This window comes from Eubalaena glacialis, chromosome 8 (genome assembly GCF_028564815.1).
Source record: "Eubalaena glacialis isolate mEubGla1 chromosome 8, mEubGla1.1.hap2.+ XY, whole genome shotgun sequence".
NCBI classification, from domain to species: domain Eukaryota; kingdom Metazoa; phylum Chordata; class Mammalia; order Artiodactyla; family Balaenidae; genus Eubalaena; species Eubalaena glacialis.
In genome coordinates, this window is record NC_083723.1 from 114,247,760 (window position 1) to 114,262,647 (window position 14,888).

General features: G+C 36.4%; 1 protein-coding gene across 4 annotated transcripts in view; it reads left to right on the plus strand.

Annotated features, from left to right (window-relative positions):
- UBN2 (ubinuclein 2) overlaps positions 1 to 14,888 on the plus strand; it is an 84,402-nt gene that overhangs the window by 59,440 nt on the left and 10,074 nt on the right. For 3 of the 4 annotated variants that reach the window (XM_061198091.1, XM_061198093.1, XM_061198092.1), the window contains 3 exons: positions 1,404 to 1,635; positions 2,069 to 2,158; positions 5,129 to 5,746. In XM_061198091.1, the coding sequence (XP_061054074.1) occupies positions 1,404 to 1,635; positions 2,069 to 2,158; positions 5,129 to 5,178 (372 nt within the window). In that variant the 3' untranslated portion in view covers positions 5,179 to 5,746. Of the gene's footprint in view, positions 1 to 1,403; positions 1,636 to 2,068; positions 2,159 to 5,128; positions 5,747 to 14,888 lie in introns of those variants that run through there. The other variant, XR_009701795.1, reaches the window with a different exon arrangement.

A 14,888-nucleotide genomic window follows, 5' to 3' on the forward strand; every position in this document is an offset into this window, starting at 1 on the left:
TTTTTTGTTCAGCAGTGGTGTGGACCATTAAGTGTATAAATATATGATGTAATGTGGCATTTTTGCATGGGAAAATCACCTACCTTGTTCTCATACATTAACTAAGAAATAAAATGATTAGCCCTTAATTAATAATATTTACTGGTAGAAATAATCAACATACAAAGTAAAACTGACCATAGCTAATGCTTATTATTGATTAACAAATATTCAGAGAATTCAGTTTTCTTGACCAAATTTAGAACTGTAAAGTTTTTTACCACAGAAATTTTGAGTTGATAAAATAGGCTACAAAATTGCAGAAACTATAGTAGATAATGTCTGATACTGAGAAATTTTGATTATAATCTTTTTTGATAAGTACACATAAAAAAAGTCAAAATGGGAAAAAATTATTTAATTGCTTTATAGAAAAGTGTTCAAAGAATTAAATTAGCTTAATAGAGTATATTTAAGTAATTTGTCAATGAAAGCTCATCAGTGCTAGCATATTTCTAAACATAAACATGGCATCAAAGCCCAGGTCGGGGAGTGTCAAAACACTCTCTAATTTACCTTTTGCCTTAGGAGTCTAAGTTCAAAAAAGTAGTGGAATTGGAAACCTCTTTCAGGGGTTAAGGAGAGGCTAGATAATGTGGAAAAAGGAGGCTGTCATTCAGCAAGTTTGATAATAAAAGGAAGATACATAAGTCAGGTTTTTGCTAGGGGTTGGGGGAGAGCCAGGAATAACAGCGTGGTTGTAAAACCATGTAAGAGGACTCTGTATGTGCGAAGGCAGAGGGAATACGGAAAAGGTGCAGTGCTTGACATTTGTCGCAGAAAGTTCTGCGTGGGTGGGATTCATGGCATAGGTCAGGTGTTCAGCTTCTGAGGAAGAGGCAGGTAAGGCTAATGATGAGGAGGACACAGGATGGCTGTTACGATGAAAGTACAGGGTATCAAGTTGAGGGATCTGAGAGGGTAATAGTCTAGAACAGCAGCTGCAGGGGTTGTGTCGGAAAAGATTGTAAGACAAACAGTAAAATTACAGAGCATTTTCAGAGACCAAATTGAAATTATATGGAATTAATTACCAGTGTCAGATCTAGGGGCTAAGAGCAAAAATGGAAATCTAAGGTTAGAAATGAGTTGATTAAGAGAGCGAATGGGTGCTAATATAGGCATTGCGGTAACAGTTAAGAAATCTAAACTGGCGATGAAGAGCTGAGTAGAAGTATTTCCAGAGCCAATATTGGTCACTCTTTGAAATGTAATTTATGCTTCAGTCTTCATTTCTGTCTCCCAAAGTTTCTGTTAGAGCAGATGTAAGACATAGTCTCGTGTCCATGAGGATATTAAGTAAAATAAATCAATTCAGGTTAAAGACTTGACTTCTTATGTATTTTGACCCCTGGTTTCTGCAGTCCACAGCAGGAGCATCATTATTGGCTAATGCCTCACCTCTGACTCTCATGACATCACCTTTGTCTGTAACAAATCAAAATGTGACTCCTTTTGGGATGCTGGGTGGCCTTGTTCCAGTGACCATGCCCTTCCAGTTTCCCTTGGAGCTACTTGGCTTTGGAACGGACACAGCTGGAGTGACAACCACCTCGGGATCTACCTCAGCCGCTTTCCACCATAGCCTAACTCAGAGTAAGTGGGGCTCTTTTATTTACTTGGCTACCTAGTTTGATAGAACAGGAAACTTCAAAAATTTATACTAATTGAGAGTAGTCCAGTTGGAGTTAGTGAAAATTATAGAATGTTTTAAAAAGAAATGCAGTTTATTTCATCTATATATATAAAATAAGTCAAATTACTGGACTGTGAAATTTTTTTATAGTTTCTAAGTGAACTATCTATTCCACATTTCTATCTTAATGAAATTTATAAGAGGGAGTCCGATTTGCTGGGTTATTTGCATACACATTTATATTTATACATGTAAATATTTTTTAATGTATGTGCTCTAGTTTAAGAAGCCAAGGTCTGTGCTTGCATTAGATAAACTATTTTCATTTTTTATCTAAGAGGGCTCAAATCTTAGTTTTAAGAAGATTACTGACAAGTCTTGTTTTCCTCTCAGATTTACTAAAGGGTTTACAGCCAGGAGCTCAGCATGCAGCAACACTTTCCCACTCACCTCTGCCTACACATTTACAGCAAACATTTAACGGTAAGAAAGCCACCTGTTTCTTCCTCTCTTTATTATTTATACAAATTTACAAATATATATTTTAAGTCTTTTCTGAAAACCGTGTGAGGGAATGACAAAGAATGGAAAAACTAATTTTCATGTGACTGAATCCTTATTGGCAACAAACACCTTACAGAAAGGAAATAGGTAAAGGAGATCTTTTATTACACGTGCAGAGAGCCTTTTTGAAGGTGTTTGTTATATGGAAATGATGACAAAGAATAGGATTCATACGACAGTGTACAAAAGTCATGTCCGGTAATTAATCATAGTTGACCTTTATTGAAAGCTTACTAAGTGACAGTCTTGTGACTACTTACATGTATTAGCTAATTTAATCCTTACAACAAACCTGTGAATGAGATAACAATCCCCATTTTACATATCAGGAAACTGAATCAGAGGTAAGCAACTTGCCCAAGATGATAGAGTAGTAAGAGTTTAATCTGAGATACAAACCCAGGAAGTCTGACTCCATGGCCTGTATTCTTAACTATTAAACTTCTCTGCCTCTTAGCCGTGATTAAATTAACGTGATTTTAAACTGTACACGTTATATATTTGCAGCCCAACTAGATCGCTCTGAAATCTGAAATTGGATAGTGGACACTGGACACAACACTCCAGATTCTTGCTCTCACCAGCAGTTGACCCCCATAGAACGCTGATACTGTTCTGAAGGCCATTTTCAGGATCTTTGGGCCGCTCGGCTGCTCTCTTAACTTTGGAAGTTGACTGGGGCCTCACTATTCTTTTTGGCCGCTGCATTTAAAATTATTGTTGAACAAGTTTACAGTTGACCACAATGTGAAAATGGGAGCTTTAGAGCAATCTTGAGGCAATAGGTTGTAATTAATCCTCTAAAACACCTAAGTGGTAAGCTGCCCCAGACTCTCCCCTTGAGAGAATGAATACAAAACCACAGTCGTGCAAATGGGGGACCACAAAGTAGGCACAAGTGTCAACAGTCCTGATCTTCCTGGGCTTCTTGATTAGGTTTAAATGCTTATGGAAAATTGCCCTGTGACCCTTTAAGGTAGTTCCGCCCTGGGTATTGACCACTGCTTGGTAGGATGAGTCCGGCTTAGAGCTGTATGTTTGAGGGCAGACCGGTAGAAACCTGCAAGGAATTAGACACCCGGGATTCTTGTGGTTCAACATGACCCCAATATTCCAGGTGTAGGTACATTATCTTGTTTTCTGGCCAGCACCACTGTTCCAGAGGGAGAAAGGAAATAAGACTGTCGGCATTTTCCAAGTAATTGAAATTTAAAAGTTTATAATTTTTCATTGTAAAAACATTTTAAAGTATGAGACACTAAATTTGAGAATCAGGCTGGGATTTTTGAATTCTAGGACTGCCGCTTTGAGCAAGTCTAACTTGTTTGACCTTCACTTCCCTTGCTTGTAAACTGGGGACAACAAGATGTTTTTAATAGGCTTCTTATGAGAATTTAAGAAAAATATTTATTTAAAGCTTCTAGCATGGTACCTGGTACATAGTAAGAGCTCAGTTAATGTTAATTTTCTGACCTTATCTAGTCTAAAGACTGAGGTCAGTAAACTTTGTCTATAAAGCTGCAAATAGTAAATAATTTAGGCTTTGCAGGCCACATAGTCTATCACAACTACTCCACTCTGCCCTTGCAGTAGGAAAACAGTCATAGACAATATGTAGCATGAGTGTGGCTGGGTTCCAATAAAACTTTATTCATAAAAAGAGGTGGCAGACCATATTTGGCCCACGGGCCATAGTTGCCAAACCCTGGTCTAAAGAATTTCACAGTCCAGTTAATATGAGTATTTTATTTTGGTAATTAACCAAAGCTTCTTTGAGCAAAATCCCACTCTGCCATTTTACGAATTTAATTATGCCTCAAGTCAAATCATTTCTGTCTACAAATGCAAGGGTATAATACCTCATTATAAAATAGAAAAGTCAATTCCTTAGATGTTGTCACCAAGTTCATTTTAATAATATTCTGTTTATACAGCTTTTGAAATAACTGTCTTGTTTCATTGATACATCTTTTCTTCAGTGGAGGCAGTTTTTTTGTTTTGCTTATGTTTCACCCGAGTAATTTAGGTTTCACACGAGTGGACTTAGCATTGTGACTTTTGTGGTCTCCTCCAGCCTTAAGATTGTTACTGAATGCAATAGTTTGTTCCTTTACACCTGTGTATTTCTGCCCTTTGTGCCTCCCTCTTTTTCTCTCAGGCCTGGTGGGGGCTTAATTTTCCTTGCTAAGGCAATGAATGATCTATTAGAGATTTTCTCTATATTCTATTGTCTCTCGAGGTCAATGGGCCCTACTCGTGTCCAGTTTAAGTAGAGTGATCAACATTTTCCCAGTAAAAGTTACATAGCCATATGTAAAACTAGAAACCATTGTTCCCAGTAGCAAGCTTTCCTACCTTTTACGACTTTTGCCAGGTTAGGACTAAAACAAAGACTCAGCTGGAGTTTTCACTACCAGTGTGGTCCAATCATTTACATAAATAATTGAGAGTTATTAAATGCTGTGTCATGGCAGGAAATTTAATCTCACTTGCAAGAAAATGAAATTGACCTTGTCTTCTAAAGGAATCAAAAAATGTGGTAGGTCCCTTGAAGGAGGGGGATTATGTCTTTTATGTTTCTTTATAATCCTCACAGCATTTGACACAATTTACAGTGAGGTAGATAATAAATACTTGTTGAAATAGTATTTGTAGGACACTGAAAACCAATTAAAGCGTAGTCATTTGAGGTAAGAGGGTCATTCTTGCTGAGTTTTTATCTCCTTTATGTTCTCAACCTCTACGATGCTGTAACATGTAAGGTACGGAAGGTTAGCTTCTTAGCAGTGTCATCATCCACGTGATAATTACAAGTTAATTGTTCTTTTTGCTTTGTTTTTATTTTTTATTACGTGCCGACCCATACCAATTAAACATCTCTTTTCTCAGATGGAGGCCAAAGTAAAGGGGACACTAAATTACCACGGAAATCTCAGTGACTTCCCAGCAAGCAAAGGAGATGACACACTCGGCTGGCTGATGGAATCTACCTGATGGAAAAGTACTCATGTGGTCATAGGGCTGCTGTTCTGTCGATGTTTACATTCTCTCGTCCCAAGCACTGTGGTGAGGAGGAAAAAGAAAAGAAAACATTACTTGAGTAAAGCCAGGTGCAGGAGGAAGAAATGCTTTCGTGCAAAGTTAGTGACCTTTTGGTCTTTTCTAAAGAAAGACAGAGTTACCATATTAACTGACTTGAAAGAGACTCAGTTGTCAAACCCACAGAAATACAAATTGGATTTTTCCCGGGGGAGGAAGAAGGAAATTGAGGATTTGGGTAAACTCCATCCATCCTGGGGGTTGGATCTGAACACTTGTAGACATAATTGCATAATAAAAGACAATATATCTGAAATTAGGCCAGTTTGTCAGGAGTAATGATCATGTCTGGGTGGACCGTGCAGCAAATTTGCCACAAAAAAAGTTAATGACCCTATGTCTGATACAGACAGTAGCTGAGTATAAATCATGTACCTTCAAAAATCCTGAACAAACTTGAATCTTCTCCAGTGTGTAGCAACTCCTATGTAAATCAGTGGACTAAAGATGCTTCAGGAAAGTCATTTTAGCACAGTGATATATATTACATTTTTAAGTCAAAAAATTGAGCCCGTTGCTCTTAACAGACAAAACTTAGATGTTCCCTTTTTGTAAAAGGGTCAATTACATCTTCCATTCAGAAGCAGGTACTTAACTCTCTTCTTCAGGTGGTTTGTGCATCTGGTATTGACTGGTTGATTCTTATTTCCATTCTTGATGTTAAAACGTGACTGTGTTCACATTTTCCTCTTGAGAAATGGGGATCTTTGATGTAGGGCTGTGGCTTTGGTCCACTTAGCCTTTACAGGCCTGCCAGTAGGAACTGTAAATTTCCCCCAACATCACCTCAGGTTCACAACGTCTCCTTCTGTTCTTTTAGCTAGTGGTGTTTCAGGTGATTATTAACTATTGATGTAAACAGGTCGAAGTGTGCATTACAGTGCTTCTTCACTGGTCATTCAAATGGCATATATGTATTTTTTTTGGAATTTTGAAGATGGTATTTTAAAGGGAAGAATTAAATTAGGATCATTATGTGTACAGGGGATTATCTTTATAACAATCATAGTGTATTTTTACTCCCTATATCCAGTGTAGTGAAATTGATTTGGAGCATTTGGGATTTTAAAGCTTTACTAATATTTACTCAGAGTATTGATATGTGAGTAAACCTGCAGATAATAAGACTCCGTTATTATAGCTTCCTCATGCAAATAGCGTATTCAACAAAGGACGTTAAGGGAGAAATTTATGGTTATGTTTGGATACATTTTGTTTGGGTTTTTTTTCACCTCATCATTGTTCTTGTCTCTCTTTTTTCTTCCTATTTAGGCTTCTGAATGTTTTCAAACTGTACTCAAGAATAGTGTAAGCTTGATCCATTAACAATGACAGACTAACCTAAAAAAACCAGCATCAGATTGGTAGTAGCAAGATTCCTTGCATATGTTTTCATTACAAATCATCTTGTTACGTTTACTCAGATAAGGGTATTAACCAGGCCCTTTTTTTCCTTTCATGAGCAGAAGTTCCAAATAGCTTTAGGACTGTGAATAAATGAGCACAGATCTCTTTAGATCTGTAAGCCTATATTTTGACTTCAGAGTCACATTGGCTTGGTTATAGCCAAAAAAAAAAAAAGTTAATAACTGAAAACTTTAGTTCTAAGAACTTGTTACAGTAAGAGGAAAGGATTATTTCAAAGGAATCATTGATATAATTACTTGCCTCTAAGAATTTAGTTTACCGGTAAAGCAAATAAGAATGTTGTATCAACCCTGGTGGATATTTTGGAAGGATATTGGGATGGTGCAGATAGGTTTGACTTGAATTGAGTATGTTTGATTAAAGTTTGTTTGGTTTTTTTAACTAGGGAAGCTTACCCAATTCTTGAGTTGTTCCAATGTAGCATACCTCTTGCTTTTATTTAATTTAGAAAAAAGAAGTCTTTGCTAATCTCTAGGAATTTTCCTTTGGGAAGCTGCCTTTGTTTTACTTCCCATACCAGGAGAGAAGTCAGAATGCACATTAATCTCTCTTCCTGAGGATAGTTGTGCGTGTATTCATCTGTATGTGTATATCTGTACACATATATTTATCTATATATAAGTTCATTAGGACTTTCAGTTGAGGAGTAACAACTTTAATTTCTTTAATCCATCAACTCTGAGTCACGCCATGTGAAGATCCCTGATGACTCTGTCTTCATTAGAGAAGAACAGGATTATCAGTTCTTCCCCCAGTATCGTTTATAACTAACCGGTAAAAATAACTGAAGGCCCTTGGCTCTGAGGAGTTCTCATACATGGAGATTCTGTTCTTTTCTCTTCGGTCTTGATTCTGCGTCACTGCACCACATTTTCACTACCTTAATCCACTCCAATCAAGACTACCCTTTTATGTTGTACAAGTGAAACCAACATCCTTATATTTCTTAAAAAGTATGATCAAAGAGTTACTACATGTAAATACCTCTTTCTTTTCTAGGCCATAACATTGAAAATGGTGTCCATACTGTACAGTCACCTATTTTTACAGTTTGTCTTACTAAAATCATACATACAAATCGGTTATTTTTTAGCACAGAGGCTTGTGACTCATATTCTATTTTTGCACTTGAAAGTCAAATTATGTTATTTTTTAAAATGGTGAGTAATTTGGAAAGGATATAGAGCAATGTGTATTTCTGAAGAGCATTAGCAACATCCCAGTGTAAAAGTAATCAGCACACAATTATGTCCCATTCAGCGGGATTCTTGATTCAGGAAAAGTAAGCTGTTTTCAACTGTCTTGTATTTTAAATTGCCTTCACTGATGTATAAGCTGTTACTGTACATACAAGTTAATCCTCAGTATTCACGAGCAATAACGAATGGTCAGCAGAGTTGTCTCCAGAGATAGCAGTGCTGAGCCTCAGTTGGAGACTGAGAGCAAAGTGTCAAGCTCATTCAGAGCCTCCACAATAGATGTAAGCAATAATTTAATTATAAGTCGATTATAATTCTTTCTCATATGCTTCTGAGATCAGAGGGTAAAAGAAATCATGATTTTAAAGCAGCCTGAAGAAATTAAGTTTTGGGGAAAGAAGTGAGGTTAATCTGAAGTCACAAAATCTTGATATTGAGGGAATCAGAGGATTGTGTTAGTACATTCTTTCATGCCTACCACCCCTTTGATGGATGCTGTTAGCCCAAATTACATTTTTTAATATCAGAGAAGCTGAATAGGGTTTATCATATCACCCAGGTAGGAGGAAGAACCGGGCACACACACGTTTGAATGCTGTGGGTTTGACACCTGTTTGAAAACAACTTATCTGAAAAGATTTTTAACCCAGGATTTTTTTTTTCCCAAAGCAGATCTAAATTGTTTACTACCCAGGTTTGGAAAGGGCAGACACCTCTAATCTTTCTCCTCTCGTTGCCCTCTACCACACCCCTTTCCACCTCTACTTGGTTCAAGACATTTTCTGAAATGGAATTCTACTGTTATTCAAACTGCCATTGCTTATGCGAACGCTGTGTCCCTTGGGATCATCTCTTAGAACTCCAGTTATCTATCAGATTTGCTGCTACATTTGTAAAATGAACTTTGCCTGTAATGGTCAACTTTAATCTAATTTACAGTTCTTTACTTCTAGGAGGTTTTGTCATATAATTTGGCCCATGTATAGAATTAGGATACTTTATTTTAGGGGTGTACCATAAAAGCACACTGGTCCCTGTATTCTTTTTATCATCATTTAGGTTTTGAATTTTTGTTTGCTTTTCTTGTTCGTTGATGTTTGTTTTGTCTTGTTTTAAATTAGAAGAGTGAGAGAAATCTGTAATCAGGCCAAACTTGAGAACTTGCCCCGTGCTTCAGCACTGTAGTTTCTGCTGACCTTATGTTCTCAAAAGGGCACTTTTACTTTCTATTGTGCATGTATGATTGTTTTTTTGTTTGTTTGTTTTTGTTTTTGCTTTTAGGGGGCTTTTGTTTTTGTAATAGTGATGTGGAAGAAAAATGCAGTAGTAGATAAATGACTGATTACAAACATGTTAATTTTATTTTATAAAATTTAAGGGGAAAGGTTTAACTCTGTAGATCGTTTCTTAGCTCTGGTAAAATGGCTTATATCACTCCTCTAAAACATACTCAGTTCAGGCCTTTGTCTTTGTTAAGTGCCTTTTTTTTCTTTCTTTTTTCTCTTCTTTTGAAACTGTTCTCAGATATCCTAAAGTACAGGCTAATACGTCAGGGGATTCAGGAGGAAGAATCTCAAAACTTGCCAAGATCATGTCATGCTATAATATTCTTCCTTTTCCTTATATGAATATGGATATATGTGTAAGATACATACATACATGCATACATATATATATCTGTATATATATGTATACATATGTAATATATATACAAAACTAGTAGCTGCTGTACCATTGCATCCTTTCTAAGCACTCCCCTATTAATGCTTGCAAAACTGCCTTGTTTATTCCATTGCTTTTAGTCAATTCAAATGGGTAGATTGGGAAATTGTCTTTTCACAAGATACTATTTTCCCCCTTTGAATATCTGTTTGTAGAAGTCAACAGCAACAACAACTATAACTATATATATATAGATATATATATATAGATATAGATATATAGATATAGATATAAATAAAATAAGTCAGTTATTACAAGTAAAATAAATTTAGTGGACTCATTGACTATTCCTGGATGTAATCCACTACTCTGTGCCCTTCAAACTTGGCGTGCATAATACTAGAGAAAGCATTGGAATAACAAGAATCTTAGAGTCTTTCTGGGTCAAGTTGATAAGGTACACAACGGCAGGCAAGACTAAAGACATGGGAGAGCTAGAGTTAGAACCATGGTATTGTTTCTGAGTTTTGAAGGAAGTTAGCAACTTGGTCAATATTAAAAATGCATCATGTATTCTTCTGGGAAATAAGTTTTGAAGAATTCATATAGCTGCATATCTGTCAAAAGGTTAATAAACTTAGAAGTAGAAAGACTTCAGATTCTGAGGAAAAACACTCATATAACCCATAGCATTCTTGAGAGAGCTTCAGTTTTCTTACTTGCCAAATAATTACATTTGGCTTAATACGATTTAATGGTTATTTATGTTTCTCCCTTGAGCAAAATAACATAATATTCGATAGCTAATATTCATCTGTTTCTTGTTGAAAACAGATGTGACATGTTAAGGGAGACTAAATTGAACCAATCCTCAAAGCCCAGTACAGATATATGTAATAAATGCCCCCCTTTTAACTACATTTTAACTGAGGAGACTGGTGGCCAAAAAGGAGAAAGCAGAGGCTCCTGGTAGTGTTACCTGATAGCAAGACTGTTATCAGGTGGCCTCAGTTCAGTCACGTTACTCTTGAATTACTATGTTTAGGGGGAATATCATTTAACCTTTGTGCCTCAGATTACCCATTAGAAAATTGGGTATAATAATATTCACCTACCTCCCAGGGATATCAGAGACTTTTTCAAAAATATTTTGAGTTTTTCTAAAATGTCCTATATAATTAAAAAAGTATTACCATTTTCCTGCAGAGGCTAAAAAATGTTTCCCTATGATGGGTATAAAAAAGTACCATATGATTTTTAAGTTTAAAAAAAAAATCACTGGAATTCTAATTTAGATACATATTTGTTATTTAAACATATTATATTTGTGGTTGGATAAAATGCTTAGTTTCAGGTTAATAAGTGGGGAGGGGGTAAATAACACTAAGTTTCTTAATTGTAAGTAGATTTTTTTTAGCCATTTATGGTATTATTACACATGTGATTTTTGCCAAGGTTGTGGAGCTGAAGCTAGCTAAAGCTTGGATGATTGGTTATTGGAGTTGATTAATGATCCCAAACATTTTATCTGCCTCACTTTGCCATATTCTCAGTCTGATTTCCTTATATTACTTGTTTAGTGAGGGATAGCTAAACTTTTAACTTTCTAAGAATGAATGGGAGTCTCCTCCTTCTTGTAAATTGAGATTGTGTACTCTTGCTGTAACTATAGGTTTATCCAGCTTTGCACTGAAGGGGCAAGCACTACATACAGTCAGCTGGGTGTACTTTTAGCCAGTCTACCTTTGTAATTTATGCTTCTTCAACCGTGAAAGAGTTGGAGCCATCAACTGCTCAGGTGGTAGGAAAATGGGAGAGGGGGGAGGCAGGATTCTTTTCCTATAGCTGGGGAGGGGGTGGGGAGGGCGGGGGTAGAAGGAAACATGTTTTGCTCAACTCCAAAGAGGAAAGGAAGGTCATCTTATCCTACCCTCCACTGGGTATATTAAGCAGTAATACATAGAATTTTCCTTTTATCATTGGAAACAACAACAACAGGAAAAAATGGATGCCACCTCTCTGAGCCAAATGCTTAGCAACATTTGTTAGGGGGTGTATGTAGATTTAAATTGTAGCACATATTCAGGGTCAGGAAAGAGAATGTAGGGGGATGAGGAACAAATTATCCAGTGTAAGTGAGTCAGCAGAAAGCGCCAGGCCCAAGCAGACAAAGCCTCTGGGTTAATTCCCAGAACTGGCTGAGGCCCATTTAATCTCTAGCATAGGATGTTTTTCCTTAAAAGTCACTTTTTGCTTTTTTTGTTGCTTTTTCCAGATAAAGCCTTAGTTAGTAGCCTCTAAATATCAACTATGCAGATAAACACACAAATTTTCCACACTTTTTCTCTTTTTTCCATTCTTTAAATAACAGAGGTTAATTAAGACTTCTACCCAAAGAAATAAGGCATAAGGGTTTTGTTGAATGTGTGTTTGTTCCTCTAGGGAAAATTAATGGAAACATAAAAATAGAGATATTTTGTGTGTTCATCTATCCTAAAATGTGAACTTTATACTAAAAAGCTAAGTACAGATACTGGTGCAAACTGTAGTTAGAATCATGGCATGTCTTTGGGTTGTTAAGATAAAACCATCCCAGTGTTCAATTCTGAGAAAGTTTTAGATTCTGTGGCACAGTGTTCAGGTTTGTGGAGCTAAACAGATGGTCAGACTATAATTAAAAAGTAGCTTTGAATATTAATGTCAAATTCTTATTACTTCTTCATTTTCTTTAGTCTTCATTCTTCTTTCCTCTAGTCTGAGCTCTTCAGTTAACCATTCCATCAACCAATTGCTACACTAGAATATAAGTTGCTAAGAGTCAGGGGAGGAAAGGTTAAACTGTCTTTCACCTCCTTTTCTCACTCACGTTGGCCATCTATGCTGTGTTCCCACTGAATTCAAAAGTAAAGACTGTAGGCATTTCTAGGAGACTGTTTACATCCCAGCACAGACTCAGACAGGGACTGGTAAGATTTTAATCAGACTGCCTTTGAATAACTTAGTATTAAATTACATTTTTCTCAGATACTCCCAAAGTACCATTTGCTTGAAAGTAACTATTTGTGATCTTTATTTAATTTCCTCATACTGTAATACTTCTTTTTTCCAGCCTTTCTTACATATGTACATTTTAGATCGGGTTAGTACTTAAATTTTGGACACTTTTCCGAACTGTTACCCAAACAGGTCAAGAATACTTCTAAAAATCTCAGTAGTAAAATCAAAGGGGTCTATATGTCCAGAACTTAGAGTCATCACTGGTGACCTGAATTATTTTTCTCTTCTTTGTGTTAAAAATAGATTTCTCTACTATATGATGTAGTAGTAGCTACATTGCATGGCTTCCTCAATACTTTTCAAGATTATTCAGAAGAGACACAGACCTTTGTTAGGGCTCTTATTTCACATAATACTCTGCCTTGCTTATTTTCATTACTTCCCCTGGAATAAACCTACTTTGCAAAGGTCTGAGTCAGATAGGCCATGTGAATCCTTAGTACCAATTTTATGTTCCTCAGAAAACTCTCTATACATTATTTGCTCCCATTTGCCAATAATAATATAATTCTATTTTAATCTAGTTTTAAAATATTTTGTAATGAAGCACTAATGGAAACCTAATTGAAATACAAACAAGATGATTATTACCTAAGATGACTTGGAGATACTTCCGTTTTTGAAGTTAACAGCTCCATCTACCCTCTAAGCACATTTAGGAGTCAGCAGTAACCAAGACCAGCCAAGTGGCATGTTTTTCTATGTGACCACCCGCCCTTTATTTGTCACATCTCAGCTATATTATATTTTCTGTCCTTGCGGCCATAAACTTCCCTCCTTTTTTTGCTTCTCTCTTCTGTTTGCAGGGGTAGTGTGCCCTGTGCCCGCATATTGGGTTTTCTTTCCTGTACCTGTGAAATTACCAAGCATTACCCCAATTTTGGCCAGAGGCATTAAAAGAGAAGTTATTCTCAGTTGATAAATGTATTACTGTTTTATATAGGTAGTCGGAAAGTTGACCAAGTTTGGCCAACTTTTAAAATCCTGGCTATGCTTACATTATTAATTACATATACCTTCTGAGACCTTCAGATAAGCAAGGGGCCCTTTCACCAGTAGAGGTAGGTTTCCAACCTATACGTAATTTCCTGGCCAGCCTCCAGAGAAAGGATTCAAGCTTTGTACTGTTCTTTTGTTGGCTGTCATTGAAAAACTATATTATAGAATGTATCAAAAATATCTAATTGTTCTTAAGAAGAGTATGTAAATCTGGAGCTTGCCCTTGTTTGTTGCTCGCTGAACATTGTAAAGCTTAAAAGAAAAGGAAAGGAAATCTCTGGCTGGTGAAAATTTTGTGCCCCAAATAATATGTTAATCAAAGTCTACCACGGTAACCAAGTGATGAGTGTTTTCTCTTTTATTACAAGCAAGAAAATTTATTTGCAGTTGTAAAAATTATTGTGGGACTGCAGGCCTATTTGCTATAAATGATTGGAAATAAGGATTCTGATCTTTAGTCTGGGTTAAGCACATATTTCCAACCCTTGCGGTATGAATTTTCATAAAGGAAAGACTTTTGTTTGGTAACAGAAGGAAAAACAGGACTTATTTATACAGTGAACGTTCACTCTGTAGAGGAGCTTCCCTCCAGTTACACATCGTGTTCTCACTTTAGCCGCCTCCACACTTGATATAGATGCCAACATGTTTTACAACGAGTCTTGAAGGAAGGAGCCTACATAATTGTTGCTCCTCCGGGTGAAAGGCCCTGGTTACTGTACTGCATTTGTTTATAGGGAGGTGTGTTTTTGCTAACTTGAAGGGATATACTGTATTTTAAGTAAGTGTGTGACTTAATATTTTGGGATTTTTTTTCCTCCTTTAAAACTGGACCTGAACACAGCTTTGAGTTGATACTTGTAATAATCTCAGGACCTGAAAGATTGTAGCATTTAGTGTGTCTTAAAAATTATGTACTGTACCAGCCATGGATTTTTGTAAATATACCTGTCTCCCTTTTTTGTATTATTTTAGTAAAAAAAAATAATAATAAATTTAAATAAAAGGGGGTGGTGACGACATGTGGATGGGTGTGGGTATGTATGTGTGTGTGTTTGTATAAGGCTCTTTTGAGATGAACTGGTGCTTGTTTAATTTCCGGCTCTAATGAGAGCAGGAATATGGACAAACTGCTGCTACTGAACCCTGCACTGAGCCTAGCTGTTTCCATTGTATTTCCTAGTGATTGACCAGGAAATGACTAA